Source organism: Triplophysa rosa, linkage group LG15 (assembly GCF_024868665.1).
Source record: "Triplophysa rosa linkage group LG15, Trosa_1v2, whole genome shotgun sequence".
Taxonomy (NCBI): domain Eukaryota; kingdom Metazoa; phylum Chordata; class Actinopteri; order Cypriniformes; family Nemacheilidae; genus Triplophysa; species Triplophysa rosa.
Window position 1 is genome coordinate 1,503,738 of NC_079904.1, and position 27,282 is coordinate 1,531,019.

Below are 27,282 nucleotides of genomic sequence, written 5' to 3' on the forward strand. Positions count from 1 at the left end.
ATACATTTTTATTAATTTTTATATTTGATTAAATATATGCATGTTTTATGTTTATAATACAAAATTAATATGCGCAGCACACAGACATATATTATGTAAACACAAACCTTTATTCTGGATCCCATTAATCACGATTAATCGTTTGACAGCCCTAACTTTTAAAGGATATTTTGTTCATGTTTGGACAAATTGTGGTCACTGTATTTATAAAAGCGGTGTGAAGTTTGGTCACGTGGGTTTGGTGTTAATCCAGGATTTTTGGGTGAACTTTTCCTTTAAGGCAATAAGGAGTCTTTGATTGATGGATTTTAGAACAAATTTTTGCTCCGTTTTTACAATCGAGAGATGCAGCGTTCTAATTGGTTGTGATAACTTTGACACAGCTTTGTGATTGGTTGTGCTCCTTAAGGAGACGTCTGACGTCTTGCAAGATTTTTGCGTTTTCTTCATGACCAAGTGCATGTCGGGACACACAAGAGAGACCCTGAAATATTCAATGCTGAACTATGTGTGTCAAAAAGTGATTCTGTCATAAGCGTTGGCGTATGGAAGGAATGTAGAAGCTTACAAATGAGCAGATGTGCTGATAATCCTGTGGGGTGATGACAGGTAGCTGATGGGTTTCCACAGAACCTCGAGTGGAGTCTCCAGCAGACCCGTCGAGCTGACAGTATTTATGTAGCAGAGAGAACATCTGTTTGCATTACATATCTGTTTGGAAACGTTATCTCGTGCTGGTAATCTAAACAGCGGTTTAACGGTGACATCATTATGTATATTTGCCCTGCCAGATTCGTAGCATCTGCTAATCTAAACTGTGGTCTTCTCGGCAGGTTCTCGTTACTGGAAGCATCAGCAATGCCTTCCTGGATCAGCTCGTCCCGGATACACCGTACTCCGTGAGCGTGTTGGCTGTGTATGCCGACGGAGTGGGACCAGGCCTCGATGGGAAAGGAAAAACATGTGAGTTGTGTCTTTACGTAACATGTAACATTGCATGACATTTCACATCTTTAACTTCTGCTTGACCAGCATCAGATGCACGTTCTTCTTAAAAAAAATGTCGCCGTCCGTTTCAGTACCGCGGGGTGGACCCAGAAACATGCGAGTCTTTGAGACCACCACGAGCACCATCAGCATCGGCTGGGATCACGCGGAGGGTCCCGTGCAACAATATAAGATTTCATACGCCCCCATGACAGGAGACCCCATCACTGAATTTGTGAGTAGATGCATTGAGATTCTATCATCTAAAGTTAACATTTAACTCAAAATCTGTGTTCTAGTCCATCTGTGTTGAATTTTGGCCCATCAGTCCAAATTGTTCAGAGGGAAGAGAATGAACTGGTTCATATTCGGTGGAAAATGTTGTTTGGACTGGGAAACATACAAAGGCTAAATACACCATGTACTTCTCTTGTAAACATTCTGAGATCTGGGAATAAAACAGAAGTGGACATCCAGTAGGAATGCTGCAATGTCTGTACTGCTCAATAACCATCAAATGATCATCGAGTGAAGGATGTTCAATTGGAAAACAGTTTGTAATCGGATGGTTTCGTCTGTAGGCGTCTGTTACTGGCAATAGAAACAATGCTATCCTTCAAAACCTGCTTCCGGACACCCCGTATAACATCACAGTGGAGGCCATATATCCAGAAGGACCCGGAGGATCTCTGAACGGAAACGCAAGAACACGTGAGTGAAGTCAAATAAGCGGTGTTGGGTAAATAATTGATCAGAAATCTTTATGGCTCTTGTGTTTTGTGTTTAGTTGGTCTTCTGGCACCTCAGAACCTGCGGGTCTCAGACGAGTGGTACACGCGCTTCCGCGTGTCCTGGGACCCGGCGCCAACTCCTGTCATGGGTTACAAGCTGGTTTACCAGCCGACAGGTAAATACTGTGACCACAACCAATGTTGACTTTGAATCCCATACAAATTAATGATGACCTAAATTAATGATAACTTTATCTGTAGATAAGGACGAGTCTTTGGAGGTGTTTGTTGGTGATGTCACCACATACACGCTTCACAACCTCTCGCCCGGCACGACGTACGACGTTCAGGTGTACGCTCAGTATGACGGCGGTGTCAGCAAACCTCTCACGGGACAAGGAACAACACGTACGTCCGGTGTTTTATACTCATATGGTGGTATGATTGGCAGTTTCAGAGTCACATGACTGTCTCTTGCTCTTTTAGTGTACCTCAATGTGACCAATATCGAGTCCTACGATGTCGGCTATGACAGGTTCTGCGTTAGATGGACGCCTCACCGGGCTGCCACCTCTTACAGAATCAAACTCAACCCTCTGGACCGTGAGTCAGGTTTCGATTCATTAACAATAAATCTGTTCTGAAAACAGTTTTAGGCATCGTAGGTGACCAGTGGTCATTTCCATTACAAGGAGTAGATTACTAAATGACCACATTGACATCAGCATGACTTGTCATGAATGCATTGTGATGGGTTATAGAGTTTATGGAAATGTTGATTTTGAATTAAGAACATTTTAGATCATTTTCCTCACGTGTGACTTAGCATTCTTTCTTAGAAGTTTGCAGCCTATGTTGAAACACTGGATGAATATCACAATTTTATCCGGATGTCCTCTTGTGGGTGTAAACAACCACAGACCACCCTGCTTTTAATCCTGCATCATTTCATGAGATTTATTACGCTCACAAACTCTTATCAGTGTGTTTGTCTACAGCCTCTGTGTTGCCAGAGGAAGCCGTGTAACGTTTCACAGATTGTTGACTTTTTACTTCTGGAGAATGGATTACAGGAGTTTACAGAAAAACGTATAATAGTTAAAGTACTGTAGAATTACCAGATTTATTCAGACCCCTTTTGCCAAATACCCCAAGAGCATTATAACAACCAGCCTTTAGAAAATGTTACCCATGGTTTTACCATAGATATAGATGCCGCATTCAAGCGCTCCAGGCACGTAGACGTGTCCACCATCTTGGAACGTGCCCCAGCTCTCCAGTCATAGCTGTGAAAACCACAGGGATTTAACTTCCCGAAAAATGGGATAACCTTTCGTCGGTGTCATGTGTTGGTGTAGCAGATATAATGTTTGAGTTTACACAACAATAAATCTGTTTTCATAATCATACACAGTCAGCTTGATCTTGAGTGTTAACGGACCGGCTCGTACCATTCCAATATGGCGGACGACCTACATATAGCGGCCCATAGAAACAGATGCTAATCTTATTTATATCCAAATATAGTGGTCATGACGGGACTGTTTTCTGATTTCTGATGTGTTCACAGCATCAGCTAAAGGTCAACAGGAGATCACCATCACAGCGGCTCAGAGTCAGTACTGTTTCGATGGTTTGAGTCCAGACTCTCTCTACAGCGCCACTGTGTTCGTCCAGACCCCCAATCTAGAGGGCCCGGGAGTCAGTACCAAAGAACGAACCCGTAAGTTCAGCATCTATTCCAAAATAAACATCAACAAGTAGAATTTAAGAATAACTTTGATTCTTTTTTCGATGTGTCTAGTGGTCAAACCGACACCCGTGCCAACAAAACCACCCACTCCTCCTCCACCACCCACAATTCCACCTGGTTGGGCAGGTACGTGTGAGCAGTTGCTGCTCTAGAAACTTATATTGCATAAATATTGAGATTCAATGCAATGGCAGAACGCCACAACACTTTTGCAAGAGTTAGACGTCTCACATTTGTTTGGACAATGTATAAACTGTAGTTAATTACTGGAGCGCAATGAGTGGTTTGGAGCACATTTTTTACGGATACGTGCCGCGCAAACATGTTTTAGATCTGGCTGCTTTGATATGGGCCTTGATCAAAGCAATATGAAAAAAAGCTTGAAAAGAAAACGTTCTTCTACTAATGAAGAAGTATCAGTTTCTTTCATCTTTACTTCATGAACACAATTATAAATTGGATCTGTAAATCCAGGCTGGCTCATCCTCAAATCCTTCGGTTCACAGCAGTTTCCACAGAAGTCAACTGACCTAAAGTAGAACATGCATAGAGGGTTACAAACGTAAAGATATTTATCAAAAAGCTGAGAACATTATTTCTTCACTTGTGCGGTGGATTATTAATATTCGCTCTTTCTGAGATCTGCTTTTCAAATATTCTTCAGTCTTGGATCATTTCTCCAGAAAGTAGGATGGATCCCAACAGTAATCACAATATAGAGTCACGAAGTCTCTTCTCAGTCATCACCTTCTCTTGTGCTTGATTCACATGATCCGGCCATTCACGGAGTTGTTCTTTCTTTGTTAGTATGTAAAGGAGCCAAGGCAGATGTGGTTTTCCTCATCGATGGATCGTGGAGTATTGGAGATGAGAGCTTCAGCAAAGTGATTCAGTTTGTCTTCAGCGTCGTCGGAGCGTTTGACGTCATCGGCCCATCAGGAATGCAGGTAACGCGGTTGAACCAACGTATCTTTGGTCCTCTGCTTGAAGGATGTTCCTGTAGATCATTTGGTAATGCATGTAAAATGTAAATGCTACCGCGTTTAATATTCTTGCTCTGTTGGTTGGAACAGATCTCATTCGTGCAATACAGCGATGGCGCAAAGACGGAGTTCAAACTCAACTCATATGACGACAAGGGCACCGCGCTCTCCGCTCTGAAACTCATCCAGTACAGAGGAGGAAACACCAAAACAGGTATTATTCACTCACGCAAAAATCTTCCATATACTTTATTAAAATGACTCGAAGAATGCAGAACCCAGAAAGCATCCAAAGCCACGTGTTTTAGGAACCGAAATGCTGGATTTGAACTAGAAAATTAAATCTGTTATGTACGCTGTATTTCTTTGTTCAAACACACACACAATTTCACCGACCGTTTGCTGTCCAGGCGTGGCGCTGAAGCACGTGTACGAGAAGGTCTTCACTCTTGAAAGCGGTATGAGGCGAAACGTACCGAAGGTCTTGGTCGCCGTAACAGACGGACAATCCCAAGATGAAGTGCAGAAGAACGCTGACAAACTACAGCACGCTGGTACAGCCAAAACCCTCACGTCCAGAAACCCCGCTGATTGATCTAAATTTCGCTCAGATGCTTGCATAACCAATTAAAATGCTGTCGTTTGATTTTCTTAAAGAATGATTTTAGAAAACGAAGAACTAATGTATAACGGAAGCCGTGGTTGACATTATAAGTAACACAAATAAAAATGTGTCGTTTCAGGTTACAGCGTGTTCGTGGTCGGCGTGGCCGACGTTGATTTCGTTGAGCTGCAGAACATCGCCAGCAAACCGAGTGAACGTCACGTCTTCGTGGTGGACGACTTTGACGCCTTCTCCACCATCCAGGACAACCTGGTGACTTTCATTTGTGAAACTGCAACCTCTTGTGAGTTCATGTTTTATGACGCCGCACTTTCTTGATCTTTATTTTGGTTTGTGAAATGGATCATCAGCATCCTAAAGTTCATGATTCTTTTGTTTGATTTTCCAGCTTGTCCTCTGATCTACGTAAATGGATTCACATCTCCAGGTAGACCTGTGATGTGCTGTGTTTAAACTCGTGTTTTTTTATATGCACAGCATATGTGCTGACATGCGTCTGTGTGTTTTTACAGGATTCCGAATGTTGGAGGCCTTCAATCTGACCGAGAAGATGTACGCTAGCACCAAAGGCGTCTCGATGGAACCCGGTTCTTTCAACAGTTACACCGCTTACAGACTGCACAAGAACGCTTTGCTGAGCCAGCCCTCGTCGTGAGTTCTTTTCAAGAGCAGTTTGGGATTAAAAAGTCATTAGAGAGTTGTAGGGCCGATCTGTGAGTCTTGTTGGCTCGCCGTGTTTCTCCCACACACTTCCTTAATCACTATACCATCCAGAGAACTGAAATACTGCATCACATCAATCCAGTGGTGCTTTGGACCGGCCGCTCGGCTGCTGATGTCTGCAGAAACATGAGCTTTCACTTCCTCTCCATTTGGCTGAGTTCATTTGTGTTTTTTACAGGTATATTCATCCGGACGGTCTGCCTCTCACGTACACCATCATTCTGATGTTCCGTCTGTTACCCGACTCACCGTCAGAGGCCTTCGACATCTGGCAGGTGTCAGACAAGAACCACAAACCTGAGACCGGTGTCACTATCGATGGCGAGTCTCATTCGTACTATTTCTGAATTTACATTTAGTCATTTAGGAGACGCTTTTACCCAAAGCGACTTACAGAGAGTTCAGGGAGCAATACAAAGAAATTGATGCCTGTTTACACCTGTACTATAACTGTAATCTGTCGAAATGCATGAGACAAGAGTCCAAAGCACAAGTACAACAATAACAATACAGGGAAATGATATCATTGGAATCACTTTCAGGGCGATTTTTTGATTTTCTAGCTGATTATCGATAAAACAGTGACGGCCAATAAAAATGCATTTTAATTGTGATTTAAATAGTAAAATTGCAATGCAAGCTTTGAATAAACATAACGTTATCGCACAAAGGTGTGGACGCTAATATAATTATCATTCTTTATACGAACGGCAATAAAGTTTGCGATCATTTCGCTAAGATAGCGCTGAATCTTCTTTTGAGGATAATTTATCGTTGGCGTATCTAAGTTCCTAACTTTAGTTTTTTCTTTTTTTTATTTGTTTAGCCTCCAGCCAAACTGTGTCGTTTTACAATAAGGACACTACTGGAGAGATCCAGCGAGCCACATTTAAAAACGATCAAGTGAAGAGGATCTTCCATGGAAGTTTCCACAAGGTAAGCTTTGGTTCTTTCTTCTCTCAACAAAGAAACCTTTGTGGTTGTCTTTCGCTTTGCAACCAGCACGGTTTGTCTTGGAGAAGTTAGGAAACTCACATTATCGCTGGATTTAAAGAAAATTCCTGTTTGAAGCGTTTGGCCTCTTCAGGCCCAGAAAGAGTTTCTCCTGACTCAAGCTTCTTCTCACATTAACTCTGTCACAGTCCATTAAGAAGCAGCGTAAGGGTGTGTCTCCCAAAATCACTTTCACAAGAATCCATACGCCTCTAAAAACGCTTCTCTGGCAAGGAAACTGGAAAATGTTGGATCACGGCTCGGTGTATTTAACAGTGACATCAGAAGACACGAGAGGATCGGCTGAAGTTCTCTTATCTTTCTGAAGTCTGCGTCTGGATTACGACGGTTGCCTGTCAAAGTCGACCACAGGGGAAATTCTTGTGGTTTTAATGGGAGGTGTAGTGGCTTGTTTGTCTCCCAGACTCCTTGGGTGAACACAGTAACCCCCCGGGCAGTACCTGTCGGTCTGAACCATTGGGAGGAAGTCATTAATCCTACACACAGCATCTAATATACTGCCGGCACGCCTTTAAAAGTTTGCGATCACTAACTCGTTCTATATGAATTTATTTTCCCACATTTAAGAATAATAGTAAACTCATCAAAACTTTGGAATAACAGAAATGTAGCTATGGAAATTATGTTGTGAACAAATATAAAAACTATTTTACATTTGGCCATCTTTAGTGTTGAGAATGTGTTGTGAATTTGAGCTGAGAAGATGCAAGCGATGCATGCAGTGCAATTCATTCTGACCTCTTATTCACAATTTTTCTTCATTATTCAGTTTAAGTCATTTCTTTCAAAAAAATGTTTAGTCTTCTAATAGAAGAAATGAAGATGTTGGCACAACTACACTACATTCTTAAGTTCATAAGAAACAGTTCAGTTAAATGACGCTCAACAATAATCTAAACAGTTTTGTTCAAAGAAAAAGTGTAATGTACTGTTACTGCGATTCATTTTATTTTCAAGAAAACAGAGATTTGGAAAGTGTGAAACCCTTTACTGCCACAACGCTGTTCGTTTTGTATGCAAAGATATGTTTCTGTGGCAAAAATCCTTTTACTTTGCCAAGATAAATCTTTTAGTTTTTACATTACAGATTTACTGATTTGGAAAGCAATAAATAATGCTTGAATATCAGTGCGTTTTTAAAGCTGGAGGTTTCTGGCACGACATAATTTAATGCAGATGTCTTTTTGTTCTGGAGATAAACAAACATGATTTAAACCGTTTAGCTTCAGAAGACTTGGACTGGAGCTCATAGTCACATGGATGGTTTTTATGGTGCTTTTATATCTTTTTGGAAGTGTTGTTATGATGAAAAGAGCAGATTTTTATTCTTTTGTGCTACACTTGAGTATGAAAGGCACAGATTTGGGTATAATAATAACAGAATGGATTTGTTTTCTTAAAGTCCCAGTGAAATTAAAAATGACAATGACAAATTTGTCATGAAATATTGCAGCGTTTATTCTAAATAGTTTATCAGTGTGGGTCATTCTCTTTTTAAAATTTGTGTGCCCTCATAATCTTCCGTTAAAATCTGAAAATGCACATCCATTAACTCCTCCCCTTTAACTGTCAGTCTGCTGCCAGTTCCATTTCAAAATGCAATGGCTGTTTTTATACATCCAATCAAATCGCAGAGAAAGACTAAAGCAACGCCCACTATTTTTCTCATTCGAAATTGCATTTCACTCAGAAAAACATCAGCGCAATCCTGGTTCGCAGGGACTTTAAGGAATGGGAATGTGTGTGTCAGTAAGTGAGTCCCGCAGAAATCATTGATATCTCTGAAAGCTTCGTTGTATTGGAATGATTTTTTGAGGGAAATCTGAAATATCTTGCGTCTGAACATCCACAGGTGGCCATTTGATCTGGGAGGATGGTTGCCAATAATCATTTCAAAATGGAGAAATTAAATGAATATAATCATTTCCAACAATACTTTATATAACAGTGAAGAGAGCTTATAAAAGACTGTAGATGATCTGATTGGTTGAGTTTATGTCAGACTGCCAGGAAAAAAGCATTTACTGGGCAAACAGGTACTTCAGTGTAACCCAAGAAGAAGAACGGGTCACTGCGTTTCTGATGGTTTTGGTGATGGTTTTACCCCTCCATTGCCATATTGTATTTTGTTTCTTGGTCTAAGCAAATTTGTAAATGTTTATGCTTAAAACAAGAAAAAAACCTTCAGAATCGCTTCTGGCAACTACTGTATCTTGAATGTTTACATGTGACCCTGGAGCACGGGTCAAAATGACCCATTTTTCTTTTATGTCAAAAATCATTAGAAGATGAAATAAAGATAATCTTCCATGAAGACGTTTTGAAAATTTCCTACAGTGAATATAGTAAACTTTATTTTTGTGAGATTATGCAGCAAAACCGTGAACAAAAATGGCCGGAAACTCACCTTCAAACTTCACTCTGGAGCACTAGGTCCGGTTAGAGCTATGTGGGAGATAACTCAACTGTTCCCCGGCCTAAGGGGGCAGGGCTGTTCATAAACTCTCCACAAAATCGTAAAAGCGGTAAGCCAATAGAGAGCGTTAATAGACCTGTTTCTTCTTAGCAATGGCTAAGCTCCTCTGATGAACAACTTCTCAATATTTAGATTTTTTTACATCTTTCAAATAGTTATATCTGGGCCAAATATTGTCATACCCTAACAAACCATACATCAATAGAACGCTTATATATATTCAGCTTTCAGATGATGCATAAATCTAAAAATCTAAAAATTGGTTTTGTGGTCCATGGTCACATTTTTGAATTGTAGAAATGAAGTATATCTTCCGCTGTGAGTGGAATCTTGTCAAAGTTAGACCAAACAATATGCTCAAGTCAAAAGTCTGGCACTGTGGGTCAAAGTTGGACATCTAGTGATCTCACATTTGGTTTTAATCGCCGGTTTTGAGTTCGAGTCGTGTGATGCTTGCGCAGTTCAAAAGAAAACTTCTTGTCAGGTTCCATAACATCCAATTCATCATTTTAATGAATATCACGTCTCTTTAACTCTGTTTACTGCCTTGATTATATCAAAATCTCTGTCCATACCCTGAGCCACAGAATCAGTCCTCGATTATCTCGCGAAACATCCCTGCTGTCTGTTTTTGAGCAGCAGACGGATGATCCGTAGCGAGAGCCCTTCATCACCCGCTGTGATGAACATCAATCCCACCCGCTGATATCATTGTTGATTTGCACGCGATGTCTGTGTTGTTTTAGCACAGTCGAGCCTTATTTCATATTTGGCGTTGTTGTTGTGAATTCACCCTGAAATTTAACAGCAGCCTGATAAACGTGTGTTTGGTGGAGGGCGTTTCTGATCAGCTCAAGAGATTTAAGATTGTGTCCCTACTTCTCTGTAAAAAGTATTGTACAATTAGACTAGACTGTTATTGGCGGCTTGAGGACGTCAGGATGGATTTGGTAATAAAGGAAGTTTTTTTTACGAGCGCCTCCGGCCCAAACACACCCTCAGAACGGAGACTCCCATCATCTGTAATTATGCTTGTGGCGTTAATGAAACGCTAGAGAAGCGCCAACTGAAGGATGTTTAATGATGAATTGAATGCGTGTTCTTGGCTGTGAAATCACCCTCCACTAATACATCTAACCATCATTTTCTCTTTCAGCTTCACATCCTGGTGTCTCCCAAGAGCGTCAAGCTGAACGTGGACTGCCAAGAAGTTGCCGAGAAGGAAATGAAACCGAGAGGAAACACATCGACGGACGGATATCAAGTGCTCGGCAAAATGTCCAAATCTATTGGATCTAAAGGGGAATCGGCGACAGTGAGTAACTGCTTTTCAACGTGACACGATCGTAATGTGGACCAAAGAGATTTCACAGGGGGCGGGGCTACGACGTTTGATACAGGTGGCCTTTATCACACAGGTTTTTGAAAACAACAAACTCGTTGGCATTATCACAGCATGCATCGCTCCAGCCTGGATCCTTTTACTGGCCCGTCTAAGCCCCTTATTATCTGAAAATGCACTGCTTTTATCAAAGACACGTGTAACATCCGTTTTCTCTCTGCTCTTCAGTTCCAGCTCCAGATGTTCGACATTGTGTGCAGTCTCGGCTGGACCAGCAGAGACAGATGTTGTGACCTTCCTTCCATGGTAAGAAAAGACCTCAAGAAAGATCTAGGGATGGGTGTGGAAAGCCCAAACGTCGGGTCACATTCGGGGTAGGGTTGACCCATGAACCACCCGCTTGTTTACGCTCCACGCCGCACCTTTGATTATCGTGGCTTTGAGCGAGACGCTCGACCCCGGGTCGCTCCAGTGGTTGGCACACAAAGTGCGCCTCCAAACGCACGTGTAGCGGTCGCCCCGAGCTGCACGCTCTTCACTCTGTCTTGAAATTCCAGATGTTTTCCACGTGTCTCTGTTGAGCACATTTGAACATGACGACAAACACATCGCTGTGGTTAGCTCACTTCCGCTCGCCGTGCGTTACACAAAGATGGCAATAGACATTCACTCACAAACTCGTGTTCCTCAGCTGTCACGTGCTGCAACTTCACTGCAAAAAATGACATTCTTATTAAGTGTTTTTGTCTTGTTTTGTACAACAAATGCACTTTCAAGATGCACTTTCTTGACAAGAAAAGTGACAGTAGATATTTAGTCTCGTTTTAAGGAGAAAAATATAAGAACGAAGTAAGTTTATGGTAAAAACAAGCAACAAAAAAATCTGCCAATGGCAAAACTTGAATTAGGTACTTGAGAAAAAGGTCAAACTGAACTCAAGTTTATTTCTTTGCTTGTTTCTACTATAAACTTACTTCATTCTTATATTATTTGTCATAAAACAAGACTAAATATCTTAGGTCACATTTCTTGTCATGCAATTGTATATTCATTTAAGAAGTTTGAGATATTTTTACTAAGACAAAAAACATGCTTAGTTAGAGTATCATTCTTTGCAGTACTTTCAATACAGCGATCATTCTCACGACTGAACAAACATGAAGGATATGCATGCGGTAATGCCTGAAGCCAGCTGTGCTTTATTATTTGTTTAGTTCTTCATAAGCAAATAATTAAAGTCTTTGAATGTACTCGTGGGATTTCATGATGAGTGTTTATGACATGAGTCCTCTACCCACACACCCAAAGCCAAAGAGAGCCATGAAGTCATAGAGATTATAATACATTCACTTAATGAAACCCTAAATCAACACAAAATAAAACGTCTTGGTTACGGATGTAACCTCGGTTCCCTGATGGAGGGAACAAGACGTTGTGTCGAACCGACAGATGGGGTTCGTCCCTGAGAACCAATCGCTTCTGACTTCTTAGAAAAGGCCAATGAAAACTGGCGAATGAAATTTGCATGCCCGACTCCGACTCCGCCCCCGGATATCCGGCTATAAAAGGGAGACAGCGTGCCTCATTCATTCACCTTAGTTCTGAGGAGCCTGAGACCTCTCACGACTGCTGCAGTGGACAGCACGTGTTGTGGCAAGGAGGACACAACGTCTCGTTCCCTCCATCAGGGAACTGAGGTTACATCCGTAACCGAGACGTTCCCTTTCTGTCGGTCTCTCGACGTTGTGTCGAACCGACAGATGGGGTTCCAATGGAAAACACCATAACACTGTGCCCGTCACAATCTCTAGCGAAGCGATGGTGACTGGCCTGGGCGTGTCAGCCGTGAGCGCTACCGCGAAATTGTAACCTACCAGTGGGTAGGTAGGGGGTCCCAGAGCTTTCTTGAAAGGTGGGAAGGCCCCTGCCTTTGGCCTCACAGGCGGCGGCCTTGTTTCTCTAACAGCGAGAAGCCGCCCGGTACCGTAAGGCCACTGGGTAAGCGCTACTTCCTCAAGTGGGGGATGCGCTACAGAGACCACTTCCTTACCGAAGGAAGGAGTCTAGTGGAGATACCAACATGGTCTCACCGATAGGGGAGAGCTCATGGGAAGAAAGTGCGGACTGAAGGAGTTAACCGCGAGGTGGAGGTCCACCTATGGAGGTCATGGGTTACCAAGTTGGGAACCAGCATGAGGATACATCAGACGGAACCGCCCTACTGGGGGGTTGCAACTTCTGGTAGCACTAGGTCCGGTTAGAGCTATGTTGCTAATAACTCCGGAGATACCCGGCCTAAGGGGCAGGGCTGCTCTGCCCAGCCCGCCCGCAGGAGGTGCTTGCTAGTGATGGATGGAGTGCCTGTTCTTCACCCAGTGGGGGAAGAAGGGAGGCTAGTTAGTACGCTGACCCCTTAGGAGAAAGGGGGGAAGGTACTGTCATAGGCGTACACCCTACCGGCCGCCAGTCTTGCCTGATGCCTGCAAGACTCAAGCCGATACCGGTTTTACGCGGAGGCTGTAGGACCTCGCGAAGGTGATGGGTGTAGCCCAACCTGCAGCTCTGCAGATGTCTGCCAGAGAGGCGCCTCGAGCCAGTGCCCACGAGGAGGCTGTACTCCGTGTGGAGAGAGCTCTCACCCAGTGGGCGTTGGCGATCTTAGGACAGGTACGCCTCAGTGACGGCATCCATGATCCAGTGCGCCAATCTCTGTTTGAGACAGCCCTCCCTGCTGATCTCCAAAACAGACAAAGAGCTGCTCAGAGCTCCTGTGGATCTGCATGCGGTCCAAGCAGAGGCGCAATGCGCGTACTGAACACAACACGGATGAGGTTGGGTCTTCCTCCCCGGTGGGGAGCGCCTGTAAGTTCACCACCTGGTGTAGGGGGAGTGGTGGGAACTTTGGTTCTAGGCAATCTGTGGACACGGAGAATGCTTTTAGGTCCGCTACCCTCTTGAGCGCCATCCGGAGAGCCGTCTTCATCGTGAGGTGAGAAAGAGCGGCATCTCTGAGGGGCTCCAGGACCGCATCAAGGTCGCAAGAGGGTACAGAGCACGGGTGAGGCGGTAGCCTTCCCGCGCCCCTTAGGAACCAAATGATCAGGTTGTGCTGTCCTAGAGACTTACCAGCAACTGAGTCGTGATGAGCGGCAATAGCGGCTCCATACACGTTCAGTGTGGAAGGGGAGAGATTACTCTCGAGTCTCTGGAAGGACAGCACGTACCCGATCAAGCAACTCCGCGGGTATTCTCTTCGAGAAGAGCACCAGGATGAGAAGAGGCACCACTTATAGGCATATAGTCGCCTAGTGGCCAGGGCCCTAGCCTGAGTAATGGTCTTAACCGCCGCAGGGGGCAGGCCACTCAGGATCTCCTCGTTCCGTCCAGGGGCCAGACATGGAGCTTCCAGAGGTCTGGCCCGTGATGCCATAATGTGCCCTTCCCCTGGGAAAGCAGGTCCTTCATCAGGGGAATCGGCCAGGGGGGAGCTGTCGTCAAGAGCATTAGCTCAGAGAACCAAGTCCGGTTGGGCCAGTGTGGCGCAACGAGTAACACTTGCTGCCCCTCTTCCCTGACCTTGCACAGGGTCTGTGCAATGAGGCTCACTGGGGGGAAGACGTACTTCCGCTTGTCCCACGGCCACCTGTGCGCAAGAGCATCCGTGCCGAGGGGGGCCTCGGGCGGGGAGTACCTTAGCGGACAATGGGTGGTGTCCAGGGAGGCGAAGGGGTCTACCTGAGCCCGCCCGGACTGTACCCAATGAGCTGGCTGGGCGGGGGTGGAGTCGCCACTCTCCGCGAGGCATCAACTGACGAGAGAGCACATCGGCTGTCTGGTTCAGGTCACCTGGGATATGTGTGGCTCGCAGGGATCTGCTCACCTGCGGACTCCACAGGAGGAGGCGTCGGGCGAGTCGTGTTAGCTGCCGTAAGCGAATGCCACCCTGGCAGTTTAATACGCTATGGCAGCTGTGCTGTCCGACTGGACCAGCACGTGCTTGTTCTGCACGAGAGGTTGTAACCCCTTCAGTGCGGGTAGCACGTCCAACAACTCTAGGCAGTTGATATGCCTGCGCAGGCGGGGGCCCGTCCATCGCCCCGACACTGCGTGCCCATTGCACACGGTACCCCAACCCTGCAAGGAGGCGTCTGTCGACCCTGACGCGTCTCGACCTGCCCGAGAGGGACCCCCGTCCGTAGAAAGGTCATTGAAGACCAAGGGGTTAGGGTGCGTCGGCAGAAAAGCGTAATCACCATCCACCTGCTGCCGGTGTCCACGCTCTCCAGGGAACTCGACTCTGTAGCCAGTGTTGGAGCGGTCTCATGTGCATCAACCCGAGGGGTATCACCACCGTCGAGGATGCCATGTGCCCAGGAGCCTCTTCCCGCTGACTGCTTGAAATATTCCAGGCAGTTCAACACTGACTGAGCGCAGTCGCGCTGTAATGGAGACAGAGTTGAGTTCCATACCAAAAAAGAGGATGCTCTGCACAGAGGAGAGCTTGCTCTTTTTCGGTTGACCTGTGGTCCCAATTGATCTAGCTGCCGAAGCACTAGGTCCCTGTGTGTACATAACAGATCTCACGAGTGTGTCAAATGAGCCAGTCGTCGAGATAGTTTAGTACCCGCACACCTCTCTCCCTGAGGGGAGTGAGGGCGGCTTCCACGATCTTCGTGAAGACTCGTGGGGACAGGGACAGACCGAAAGGGAGGACTCTGTACTAATATGCATGACCCTCGAAAGCGAACCGTAGGAACGGGCGATGACGAGGGAGAATTGAGACATGAGAGTAAGCGTCCTTCAGGTCGATTGCCATGAATCCATCTTGACATCTGATAGATGCCAGGATGCGCTTCTGCGTGAGCATCCTGAACGGCAGCTTGAGTAGGTGCCTGTTCAGGGTACGCAGATCTAGCGACCCCCGCTTTTTTTGGGAACGATGAAGTACGGGCTGTAAAACCCGTTGAACATCTCGGCTAGAGAGACGAGCACGATCGCTTCCTCACCAGAGGGGTGGCGACCTCGGCCCGAAGCACGGGAGCATCCTTGCCTCTGCTGAGGTTGAGAGGATGCTCCGAAACTTGGGCGGGCGTCTGGGGAGTTGGATCGCGTAGCCGAGACGGACCGTATCCCGTAGTCACCGTGACGGTTTGGGAAGCTCTTGTCAGGCTCCCAGGGACCGAGACAGGGAGGCTAGGGGTACGTTCTGCTTCATCGACCTACCGGGGGTGGTTCGATGGCTGGCAGTGCGGATCCCTCGCCGTGGGGGGGACCCCCGGAGAGGAGATCGGCTCTGCAGTTTTACCTGCCTGGCGATGATGTAGCACAACACACCATTGAATGAGAGTGCTTAGGCTGATGATTATCCTCGACATTGAGTCTTGCCGCAATGTCGAGTTGCCGAACACCGCCGTGTAGAGGGTGAGAGCGGCTGTGATAATACCCAGACGATGATGTGGCACAACGCACTGTCGATTGAGAGTGCTTAGGCTGCCGATTATCCTCGACATTGGGTCTCGCCGTGACGCAACTTCGAGTTGCCGAACACCGTCGTGTAGAGGGTGAGAGCGGCTGTGATAAACGCCCAGAGAGGGAGAAAACTTTTAGAAGTGGGCTGTTCGACCACCAGCAAAGGAATGGCTGGGGTCGGGCCCGAAGTTATTCTCGATCTCCCTGGGGTCTTCCCATGAGGGCCACTTTGGCTTCCGCCGCGGCTGCTGACGGGTGGAGGTCTCCTCTTCGATGTCTCGAAGAGGACCAGGGCTGCTGGGAAGCAAACGGTGCACGGGATCTCGGCGGCCAGAGGGCGGTCGAGTCGCGGCTGGGGAGGACATACTTGATATCCTCTGTCTGCTCCCTAACTGTCGAGCTCGACAGTATCACCAAACAGCCCCCCCTTGCAAGATGGGTGCATCGAGAAAGCGGACTTTCTCAGAGTTACTCACCTGTGCAAGTTTCAGCCAGAGGTGTCTTTCCTGGACCACAAGTGTGGACATCGCCCGACCCTCGTGGAGCTCTCTCCTCGCATTGGCCTGCAGGAAGGCCATAGCGTGGAGAGAGGGGAAAGCTTGGCCCACAGCAGAGTAAGCTCTCGACACCTCAGATGCCGAAAAGCCTACGTGCTTTGGACGGGAGTCTAGGTCGAGCCCCTGGGGGACATCGACGTATCCTCTAGCTGCCCCACCATCGAGGGAAGAAAGGGTGATGGAACTAGTTGACGTGTACTCGCCGAAGGGGGCGTTCCAGGTTGTACTAGGTTCCTCATGCACTTCCGGGGGAACACGGCACTGGGGGCGAGTGCGGCTTGGAGCCGCTCTCAAGCCCGATGTATCGTGTATCCAGCCGTGAGTTTTGGGAGAGGCAGTGCGGTGCACCGCAACCCAATGCCGGCGGCCGGGAAAGCATGGCTGACATTTCGACGTCCGCTTCTTCCTGATCTCGACCCCCTGAGGGAGGGAGCTTCAAGGAATCATCGGAGTCTGATGCCAGTAAGTCACCCTCCGATGCTGCAACAGACATCTCATCATCACGTACCATGTCCGATACGTGATTGAGGAACAAGACGGTGGGACCGTCTCATGGGGAATGGTCAGACGAGCAAGACAAGGTGCGAACGGTCCGCGAGCCAGTGGCTGATGGATTAGCGCTCACAGTAATCCTCATATCACCCTCGCTGCTCGCCGTAGCGGGCGGCAGGGCCGTAGTCCTGCCATCACGGAACGGGAAGCAGACGAGGTGGTGGCTGAGTCCCGTGGGGACACAGCCACCCGTGACGCAACGTCTGAATCGTCAACCACCCGCAGTGCGGAAGCAGACATCGTACTGGAAGCAGACATCGTGTCCGTCCCCCTCCTCGATGAGTGTGTTGCACCCTCAAGAACAGCGGGACATGCCACGCTGGAGAAATTTGCTCTTTTAGAGAAAAAACTCGAACACTTCTGGAACCGCCGAGACGCCCAGGGGAAGTCGCTGCAGGAAGGGACAGTCCGCTGCACCACATAGTAGAGCCGGCAGTCTTGTAGTTGCTACTTGAAGCGAAGTCTGTTGATCATGAGCGAAGGCTCCGAAGAACAAAAAGGTGAATGAATGAGGCATGCCGTCTCCCTTTTATACCAGGATATCCGGGGGTGGAGTCCGGCATGCAAATTTCATTCGCCAATTTTCATTGGCCTTTTCGAAGAAGTCGGAAGCGATTGGTTCTCAGAGACGAACCCCATCTGTCGGTTCGACACAACGTCGAGAGACCGACAGAAAGGGAACCTTTATTATGTCATTTACTTAATGTTTCTGCTCGTATTACAGTACGATGCATCGCTGTGTTTTTCTTGAGAATTATAATGTTGTTTCATAATCCTTCTTCAGAATACTTGACTACACCAAAAATCTTCTCAATGGTTATCACAATAAGTAAACAATATAACAAAGTAAACAGTGCCGTTTACAGTCAGGTAACAGCAATAATAGCAGACGATGATGTCTGGTCTGACTTCATTCTGGAAGAGAACACCTGCTTTTCACAATGACTGTTGAATTGTATCAAGATGGAAATCCTGTTTTGTTCAGAATTGTGTTGACTTCAAAAGAATATGTTATGGTAAAATGAAGATTCTGTCATTTTACATGTCATCCAAACCATCCATTGTCTTTCTTTGTTCTTTAGAGCCCAAATGTGGATTTAAAAAAGACACGTTTTGTGTTTACAATGGGAGTGAATGGTGACCCATTTTTTCAAGTTTCACAAAGACAAAAACATCGTATAATGGATTATATTTTTTGTTTTGTGTGCACCAAACCCATGTGTAGGTCTTCAGGACGACTAAAACATACATTTTGAGTTAGATGGAGTTATTTAATGATGCTTTTGTGTCTCTTTGAAGCTTGAGATGTGTGGGTCTCCATCCACTCCCATTGTAAACAACAAAACACAAAACAAGAGGTTTTTTGTTTTTAAAGAACAAAAAAAGCCATTGGGCGTTTGAACGACATAAGCACGAACTAACATTTAAACTAGACTCATCAGTGGAATAGATGAAAGCAAAAAAACAACACTAGTCAATACTCGTTTAGCTCTAAAAGTTATCAGTCTTTTTGATATGTAAGCAGACTTTTATTCAAAGGGACATACAGAATGATGTCTTTTGACAATAGTTTCTGAATTCCTCCTCACAGTCATCTGTTACCAGCCACCTCACACAGGTTCTTCAGTCTGTTTCGTGAATCCACCTCACATTTAAGAGGATTTTTCTTGATCTCTTATCTTCTCTCTTGTTTTCTCTCCTGCTGTGTTTCAGAGAGACGAATCCAAGTGTCCAGCGCTTCCCAACGCCTGCACATGTACCTCAGACAGTACGGGACTTCCGGGCCCTCAGGGACCAGTGGTGAGTACATCAGGAGAACTTTTCTACATTTGGTTTGTTCACGTTACATTGTGTGTTTTTGTCGCTACTAACTACTAACACGCATTTGATTGGTTGACGCACGACAAGACATTGTATTCACGTTTTTCTTTCCCAGGGTGCACCTGGAAGCAAAGGGCCGCGAGGTGAGAGAGGAGAGACCGGTGCAAATGTGAGTAGCACATCACTCTGTGAGCCAAAGTCATTCCCTGTTCCAGCTCATCTCATTCATTCATCTCCGCAGGGTCCGCCCGGACCGCGAGGAGATATGGGATCGCCCGGTCCGATGGGCCCTCCAGGACCACAGGGACCCAGCGGGCTCTCCATGCCAGGCGAGGCTGTGAGTCTCTTCACGTAACTATGGCGTGGTGTCGCAGTCAGATGTCAGTAGCTGGCCGTAAATCACACAGCAAACAGGGATTATTGAGGCTATTTATTATCCCGGGGATTGCGGTGGAGGCATAATTATGGCAGGAGCTCGGCATTCGGCATTCCTGTACATCTGAGGGCTTTACAGTCATCTGGGTTCTCGTAAACTGTCTGATCCCACTCGACGCACAAATCTCACTGGATTTCCTTCCTCCTTTTCCTAAGAGCCTGCAGTTTTCAGTTGTTTTATATTGGATCATACTTAGCGTTAGAGATTTCAGCTCAAACCACGAGGATTGTTTTCTTGAGTTACCTAGTAACCACGCAGAACACCCTAGCAACCACTTTCAAAATGACGTGACATCTCTCTCATATGATGTGTGCGTTTCATTTTTGTTTCGACTTTTCACTTTTGTTTTCTCCATTCAGGGTCGTCCCGGTCCGAAGGGAGATCCAGGCGACGCTGGCTTACCTGGACAGAAAGTAAGTGTTGTTCTGGAGCACAGTGTGTGTTTTTTTAGGGTGAAATGGGAGGATTAGTGTCGCAAGGCTTTCGCTATCTCTCTGGATGAGCTCCATGTGGTTCATGTGAAGTTGTAAATCAACCCCTGGGGCCGGCTGGAGGCGGAGCTCAAACAATAGTTCATACAAAGTGTTGCTGGGTCCTGATCTCTCTCTTGGGTTTCTTCTGTCGAGCTGTTGATTTTCGTTCAGAAGAGCAATAAAGTTTGGTTGGTGAGGCTCAGAGTTGAATTCTGTAGGACTGCCGAGAGGAAACGTTTATTTCTCAGATAATTGTAAACACGTGAAGAGTGGAGATTGCAGAGGTAAAATATTGTGGATTTGAGTAAATGAAAAATGAGTTTGAGTTGATATTGAGATCTTCAATCATATTGACATTCGTTTGCAGACTTGACAAATCTGAGCTCAGTTTAAAGTCCCCGTGAACCGGAGGTTGCGATCGTTTTTACTTCCGTATTCTGACACATTTCTGAGTGAAAAGGAATCTCAAACGAGAAAATGAGTGGGCGTGGCTTGCGTTTTTCCCTGCGAATTGTTTGGATGTGTAAAAACATCCGTTGCATTTTGAAATGAAACCGGCAGCAGACTGACACTTGAAGGGGAGGAGTTAACGGGTGCTCCGCCCATGCCGTCTAGTCTACATCATTTGAGATTGATAGTCATTTCAGGGCGGAAGTGCATTTTCAGATTTTAGCTGAAGATTATGAAGGTACTTGACTTTTAAAAAGAGAACGACCCACATTGATAAGCTATTTACTATAAACGCTGTAATATTTCATGAACAAATAAGCATTGTCATTTTGAATTTCACTGGGACTTGTTGACATCTCTTCTGAAACTCTATTGACAGAGACATTGGTGACATCTCTGACTCTTTTTTCTCATAAGGAAACATCTGAGACGCAGATGAGAAAACCATTTAATCTCATTGATGTCTATGAGAAATAACTGAGATATTAAAGAGATCTCATCTGCAGGTTTGACATCCCTGATGAGAAGTCATTTAGCAGCACAGATTTTAGACTTTAGAGATGTGTCGTGGACTTCTTCAAGGACAGACCCTCTCGCCGTGTGTCTCCATACGAGGTTCAAAGGGCTTCATGAACATGTAACCTTCATTCTTGGCTGATCTGTTTCTATTAAGCAGGCGCGACTGATTGAAAACGATTTTGTTTTTCCACTTTAAAAGACACAGACAAGAACATTTATTTGAGTCTGATGAGCAAAGACGAAATGAAGGGTCGTGAGAGAAAGAAGGCAGACGTTTTCTCGTGATCATCATTTCTTCAGGGTATTTGATCTCTTAAATGAAGAGGGGGCGGGGCCTGCAGGTGAGCGTGTCGGAGGAGTTGCTATGACGACGCGCATTTAATGACTCGCAGAGAATGCAGCCGGGGTTTATAAGTGGCAGTAAAACAGATCTGGAATAAATTAAGTGCCCTGTAAACGTAATGCCAACACATCAAAGAATATGGAGAGAGAAAGAGCGAGAGAGATCAAATATTTTGTAGGAAATTGTTTGTGTAAAATAATTTCATTTGTCTGGTCGGTGGTTAGTGACCTGTGCTAATATGAAACCGCTGCGAGTCTCACCGTTCTTCTCGCTCGCTTTGTTTTTCTTCTCTCTCAGGGTCCACCGGGACCAGCCGGAGCCGCCGGGCCTGTTGGAGCCGCCGGGATACGGGTGAGTGAGGACTTTTCAATGTACATGCACATTACGACACAGGACGAACATGGGAGTCTGATCACGCGTGTATCTGTGCATGTGTGTTCTCAATGCAGGGACCTCCAGGGAAAGAGGGGCCGGCGGGACCCCGAGGACCACAAGGACCAATGGTATGTTCTTGATTTTTTGAGTTGTTGTTAAATTTGTTTGGTTGGATATCAAGTCTTACTGTTTGCGATCTTTTATTCTGTTGTTCAGGGACCCCCGGGAGCCCCCGGAATGAACGGGCCTACAGGAAAACCTGGAAAACCCGGAGATACAGGCGTGCCGGTAAGAAAACTCCAGTTCTGTTTTCATGATAGGAGCAGGTTACGCAGACACACAACAGCGTGACGCTTGTAAAAGGAGCTCATTTGTACAAGTAGTCAAAACGCGCATGGCCGTAGGGAAGGAAAATCTCAATTGTTTTTTCTAAACAAAAATGAGATGAAATGGAAAGCAAATGGATATTTTTGCTTAAGTCTGCTGGAGTTTGTTCTCCTGATAAAAGGCAGCGGTAATCTCTCACGTCTCGCCTTCTTAACAAATCTCCAATCCTTTGTCCTTTATCATTTCTACTGAAAATTTTGATCAATGTCTGTCAGCCCGATGGTTTAGATTTGTGCCCCAAACACACTGAGCCCATTATTGACTTTTCTTTCCTAAATCGAAACAGTTTAACAACAAAGAGCGAACGCTCTGACGCGATCCACACTGTTTGTAATTGGATAAATATTTACTCATTGAGATGTATGGTGTGGTTTCAGACGCAAATCAAGACCAAATGAGTCCTTCTACGTCATGTTGTGATGCAGTCTGTTTAACAAGAAATGTGATTTGTATTCCTGCAGGGTCCTGTGGGGGTTAAAGGAGACAAGGGCGAAAGAGTGAGTGAGCGTTGTCTGATCTCATTGTGTTCATCATGCGTTCATAAACGCACGTTCGTTGACCTGTTGCGTTGACTCTTTTAGGGTGACATCGCGTCTCAGAGCATGATGAGGTCCATCGCCCGACAGGTCTGCGAACAGCTTGTCAACGGTAAAAAAAACCCATTTTGTACCCAAAAGATTGGGTGATATGCAACGGGAAAGTTCATATCAGTTTAAAAATGAGAATACACCAAAAGTGTGGTTCCGTTTAGGCTGGTTTTATAATAATCCACGTTTGTGTTTTCGTAAAGGTCAACTGGGTCGGTTTAACGAAGTGCTGAACCAGATCCCCAATAACTATCACAGCAACAGTCCAGGGCCCGCCGGCCCACCCGGACCTCCAGGATCTGAGGGACCACGCGGAGAGCCCGGTCGGTTAGGCAGAAACGGTCTTCCGGGCAGTCCAGGTTTGCCCGGTAGCCAAGGGGAAAGAGGTACCTGAAGCAACATTTGAACCTAAACCAAGTCATTGTAACGTGTAAGCCTCATGTGTCAGGAGAACTGTGTGTTACTGTTGTGAAGCGCTGTTCTTTACAGGCATCCAGGTGTGATTGTGTGTTGAGTGTGTTCGGACTCACATTGTTGTGTTTGTGTGTGTTTACATCAGGACCACCTGGAGAGAAGGGCGATCGAGGAAGTCCAGGCATTGGAGAGAGGGGACAGAGAGGGGCTACTGGACCTCCGGGTGTGTTTCTCAAACACACACACATTGACGCACGTTTACTCAGCTGTCAAAATTAAGACTTTGATTGTCTTATTTAACTTTTGCTATTTTACATTTGACAAATGCAAAAAATCAAGGATGTCCCTCGTCTTGTGGAACCCTTTGTGGGACTCCTTTCTTCTCATTTGATCACGTGACTGACTGGTTTGAGTCGTCTCTTTCTTTTCTCATTCTTGTCCAGCACTTTTATTTTCAGACACAGTGCAGCTGAACTCGTGGGGTTGCGTAACACGAACATTCATATCTCCTCCAGTCTATTCCCTTTAGTTTCCCTTCACAGAAATCCCACAGTTGGAGATTCAAAGACACTTTTTCTCCTCGATTCTGTAGGACCATCAGGCGAATCCAGACCAGGTCCTCCAGGTCCATCGGGTTCTCCAGGTGCCCGCGGTCCACCCGGACGCAACGGTGTCGCTGGAGTACGGGGTCCACCCGGCCCACCTGGATACTGCGACTCCTCTCAGTGCGTCGGCATTCCGTATAACGGACAGGGATACAGAGGTACGTCCCCCATGGTTCTCGCTGCGCCTGTTCCTATCGGCGACTCAGCATTAATGGCATGCGGTAGAGTAACATAGTGCATGAATTCACCAGTAGCAGATGTAGTGAGATGAGAATGTGCGGTTCATTGTTTATCTAGGAAATATGCGCTCCGTGTCCTAACTGGGTTTGGCATTAGAAATCCAAATTGTAACCACAACAAACGTCAGTCGTTTGTTTGTATCGCATTGTGCCGAAAACTCATTGGTTAAAAATTGTGCACGATCCGGCAAACGATTGGCCAATGTTTTGGTGCTTTGCTCTGCATTGCATTGCCAGCCTGATCATACAGGAATTACAAGTTCCATTTATATGATACCTTTATATATCATTTGAAATAAATTTGTACAGTAATTGTTAAAAAGCAACAACAAAGCCCCACCCCTAAACTAACCGTAACTGGCGCAAATCATACGAACGACAAATTCACAGGAATTCGTAAAATAGTTCTGAATTGCTGTGAGATTGTGTCGGCATTGGACTTTTACTATGGACAAAAGTTCGATTAGTTTGAGTGTCTATTCTTTTCGCTCAAGCATCAGTTCGGACACGGTGTTATTCGACAGCACATCGTAACCTCTGTTTCGTTCTGTGGTTTTCGGGCAGAGAAAGGCGTCTGTGATTTCTAACCCCTCCTGTTTAACCCGTTCCAGGTTCATAAACTTTCTAAAGCACCTGTGCTGCTTACACTTTGAAATCCCGAGAAAGTCACATGTTATTGGGCTCTATGCGGATAACCTCCACGGAGACGAATAAAGCAACACAACCGAATGAAAACAAACAAAGCCAAACCAAACGAAAAGAGATGGTACTAACAACAACTCACAGCCACGGGCATCAGCGACGACAGCCACCACAAGCAAACCAGCCACAGTCCACCGGACACCGCATGAATAAAACCCGCCGGCCACCACCACCAATACTAACCGGGTGGAACCCGCAAGGCATTTAGCATGTTAACTCCGCGGTTTCTGATTATCTGTAAATAAACTAATCATGCAATGTAGTAAATGAAACCCTAGTCCACTAAAGCCTATAGTTTAACCCTTTGTAGTGAGCTTGTGCGTGTGTTCTTCTGCTTGCTGACCAAACGTGCCTTTAGTGATCTCACAGACTGCTGCTCAGGGCCAAAGCACGTGTGTTTTATACGCCCGACCCTGGAGGTTTTCTTCTCTCTGTGTGTTATGTTTCCATGAGCTAACATTCATGTTTCAGTGAGGTCATTGAGGATTCATATAGCGATTGGATCGAGGTGGAATTCTTCTGTCTAGTTCTCCTGTTAATGTTGTATAGAAGGATTCCACCATATAATGTCATTTAGCTTTGATAGACAGATGTTTCTTATAGTTATCGGTGTGTTTTAGACATGCGGTGGGGTCCACAAAGTCTGAGACGGCATTGAAAATCTGAAAAATATGATGTAGGATTTTGGGAAAAAGTGAAGTTGTGGTATGTAAGCTCATTTTAAATAAAGCCAGAGAATGTTTTTTTTTTTCACGATGACGCCAAATACCCATTGTTTTTTTCTAGTTGAACCTTAATTTTAGGGTGCTGTTACTATAAACAGCAATACAAACCAGCCCCCCCCAAAAAAATGAATCGGTGGTCTTGGACCCGGACCCCGCTGTGTGATCTACACTCACCTCAGTCTTATTTTGCTTGCACGCTGACACGCGATTGGTCGCTGCCGTATTTCCAAGCAGAACAGTTTCCACCGGAAGCCGAACGCGTAGACACGATACCCGAAGAAGATTTCGAGATTTCCCCTCAGGAGCGGCGCAGGAGGTCACAGCCACACTCCGGATGAAGGGGACGTTGATTGGCTGAAGTCGTTTGTTTGTTGACATTCCAGTGGCCTTTACAGTTCACCGAATAATCGTAATCGAGCCTCACAGCTTCACGTCTTGTACTCCATTGCTTGTAAAACCGCGCTGAATATTTGTCCGAATGGCATGCAGGTGACAGGTGTTTGATAATTTATTAACATTGAAGGGTTTCCAAAGATCATCATCATCGCCTCTTCCAGCACAAATCATCCTTTTTGTCGCACACGCTCACATTAGTTATTCATGTCTCTCGTGTTTTCTTATCATCTGCTCTTCATCACAGTATTGTAAATCAAATATTGCTCATAACAGATGAATGTTTGATTTCACCGCACAGCTGATTTTACCCAAGGTGGAATTGCATGTCTGTGGTGTGTATTTACTATGTTTTTTTTTTCATTTTGTAGTTGTTCGTTTCCTTTTTTAATCCAGAATATAGTTGTTGTAATTGTTGTTTATCAGTATCGAATGCAGCTGGCATTTGCGTGCAAGACTATAGATGTAGTATTTGCTGGCGTATGTTCATCGCTGCACATTGTGAATTAATTCCACAGCCTTATTTTCTTATTTATTTCTGAAACAGAGGAGGCATTTTTCAATAAAACTACTGAAAATTTGAACGCTTTGTGCAGTTTCTCTTGTTTTGAAAAGTAAAGACTGTGTGCAAATACAACGATGATGTCATTGGCTGGATTTTGCTCTTTAATAATGATTTGTTGGGATAAACACAGCTTGATTTAATGCAACAGTGCTCATTCGTTTCATTTGGTCGATCCGTTATATGTCGTTTCATCAGATTAGAGACAAATTCATCTGCCGCTCATTTTCAATCGCTGTGGTTGACGCAAACCGAGAGCTCCAGTTCATATTACCAATATGGACCTCGTCTTTATAAAAAACGCCTTTCTCCCACGAGGATTCACTTCAAGACGGACGGAAAGCTTCTGTGAGGAGCTTCGTTGATTTGTGGCCAGAAGCGTTGCACAACAGGCCTCGTTTAATTTGCTTCAGACGCACAGAGAATGTGTCCACGTTCAGCGGATCATTTCTGTGATTTAAAGCAACGCCTCATAACTGTTGACCGTCAGCAGCGCTGGCCTGAAATTTCATTTGAAAGGTATGAATCAGAATCTGATGCTGGGACAGTGTGCTGCTCTCGGCTTTGAAGTCGGTCCAGACGTGCCCTTCAGAGGAATGCTTTGGAAGAAGGGACGTGACCTTTAATGTCAAAATATAAAACACATGATCGGGGAGAGTCGGTGAGCGTGTGGTATTAAACAACATCATGAGAGAGAGAGGGCCTTTCCTGTTCATCCTATAGGATGAGAAGATGCACATCCTGATGTACTTACAGGTTGCAAAATGAAAACCAAAAATGACTTACCATCTTTTTCTTTGAATTTCAGTGTAGAATGATTTCCTCATGCAAAGATATTTTGTCTTTTTTGGGGGTTTCGGCAGCTCCTTTTGTCCATGGATTTGAAGTTACATACATGATGGAATTCGTTTGTTGAGCATCTCATGAAGCAGCCAAAATGATCCATCCCTAAAACCGCTAGCATAAGAATGGGGTTAAGTGGCGAGATTAGATGGAAATCCCAGGCCGCGTGAAGGCACTCCTGCAGAGAGCTTTCTGC

General features: G+C 45.5%; 1 protein-coding gene across 3 annotated transcripts in view; it reads left to right on the forward strand.

Annotated features, from left to right (window-relative positions):
• The window catches only part of col12a1b (collagen, type XII, alpha 1b), a 61,596-nt gene extending 35,331 nt beyond the window's left edge, over nt 1-26,265 (forward strand). For 2 of the 3 annotated variants that reach the window (XM_057352641.1, XM_057352642.1), the window contains 31 exons: nt 834-963; nt 1,080-1,222; nt 1,569-1,698; nt 1,775-1,894; nt 1,980-2,126; nt 2,205-2,321; nt 3,289-3,441; nt 3,523-3,597; nt 4,279-4,418; nt 4,545-4,668; nt 4,865-5,008; nt 5,198-5,362; nt 5,468-5,506; nt 5,592-5,730; nt 5,981-6,123; nt 6,629-6,738; nt 10,449-10,607; nt 10,863-10,940; nt 18,926-19,012; nt 19,149-19,202; nt 19,275-19,370; nt 19,829-19,882; nt 21,552-21,605; nt 21,704-21,757; nt 21,846-21,917; nt 22,478-22,513; nt 22,598-22,664; nt 22,807-22,989; nt 23,163-23,240; nt 23,610-23,780; nt 25,523-26,265. In XM_057352641.1, coding sequence (XP_057208624.1) covers nt 834-963; nt 1,080-1,222; nt 1,569-1,698; nt 1,775-1,894; nt 1,980-2,126; nt 2,205-2,321; nt 3,289-3,441; nt 3,523-3,597; nt 4,279-4,418; nt 4,545-4,668; nt 4,865-5,008; nt 5,198-5,362; nt 5,468-5,506; nt 5,592-5,730; nt 5,981-6,123; nt 6,629-6,738; nt 10,449-10,607; nt 10,863-10,940; nt 18,926-19,012; nt 19,149-19,202; nt 19,275-19,370; nt 19,829-19,882; nt 21,552-21,605; nt 21,704-21,757; nt 21,846-21,917; nt 22,478-22,513; nt 22,598-22,664; nt 22,807-22,989; nt 23,163-23,240; nt 23,610-23,780; nt 25,523-25,626 — 3,366 coding nt within the window. In that variant the 3' untranslated portion in view covers nt 25,627-26,265. Of the gene's footprint in view, nt 1-833; nt 964-1,079; nt 1,223-1,568; nt 1,699-1,774; nt 1,895-1,979; nt 2,127-2,204; nt 2,322-3,288; nt 3,442-3,522; nt 3,598-4,278; nt 4,419-4,544; nt 4,669-4,864; nt 5,009-5,197; nt 5,363-5,467; nt 5,507-5,591; nt 5,731-5,980; nt 6,124-6,628; nt 6,739-10,448; nt 10,608-10,862; nt 10,941-18,925; nt 19,013-19,148; nt 19,203-19,274; nt 19,371-19,828; nt 19,883-21,551; nt 21,606-21,703; nt 21,758-21,845; nt 21,918-22,477; nt 22,514-22,597; nt 22,665-22,806; nt 22,990-23,162; nt 23,241-23,609; nt 23,781-24,472; nt 25,384-25,522 lie in introns of those variants that run through there. The other variant, XM_057352643.1, reaches the window with a different exon arrangement.
• The last annotated feature ends 1,017 nt before the right edge of the window (nt 26,266-27,282 follow it).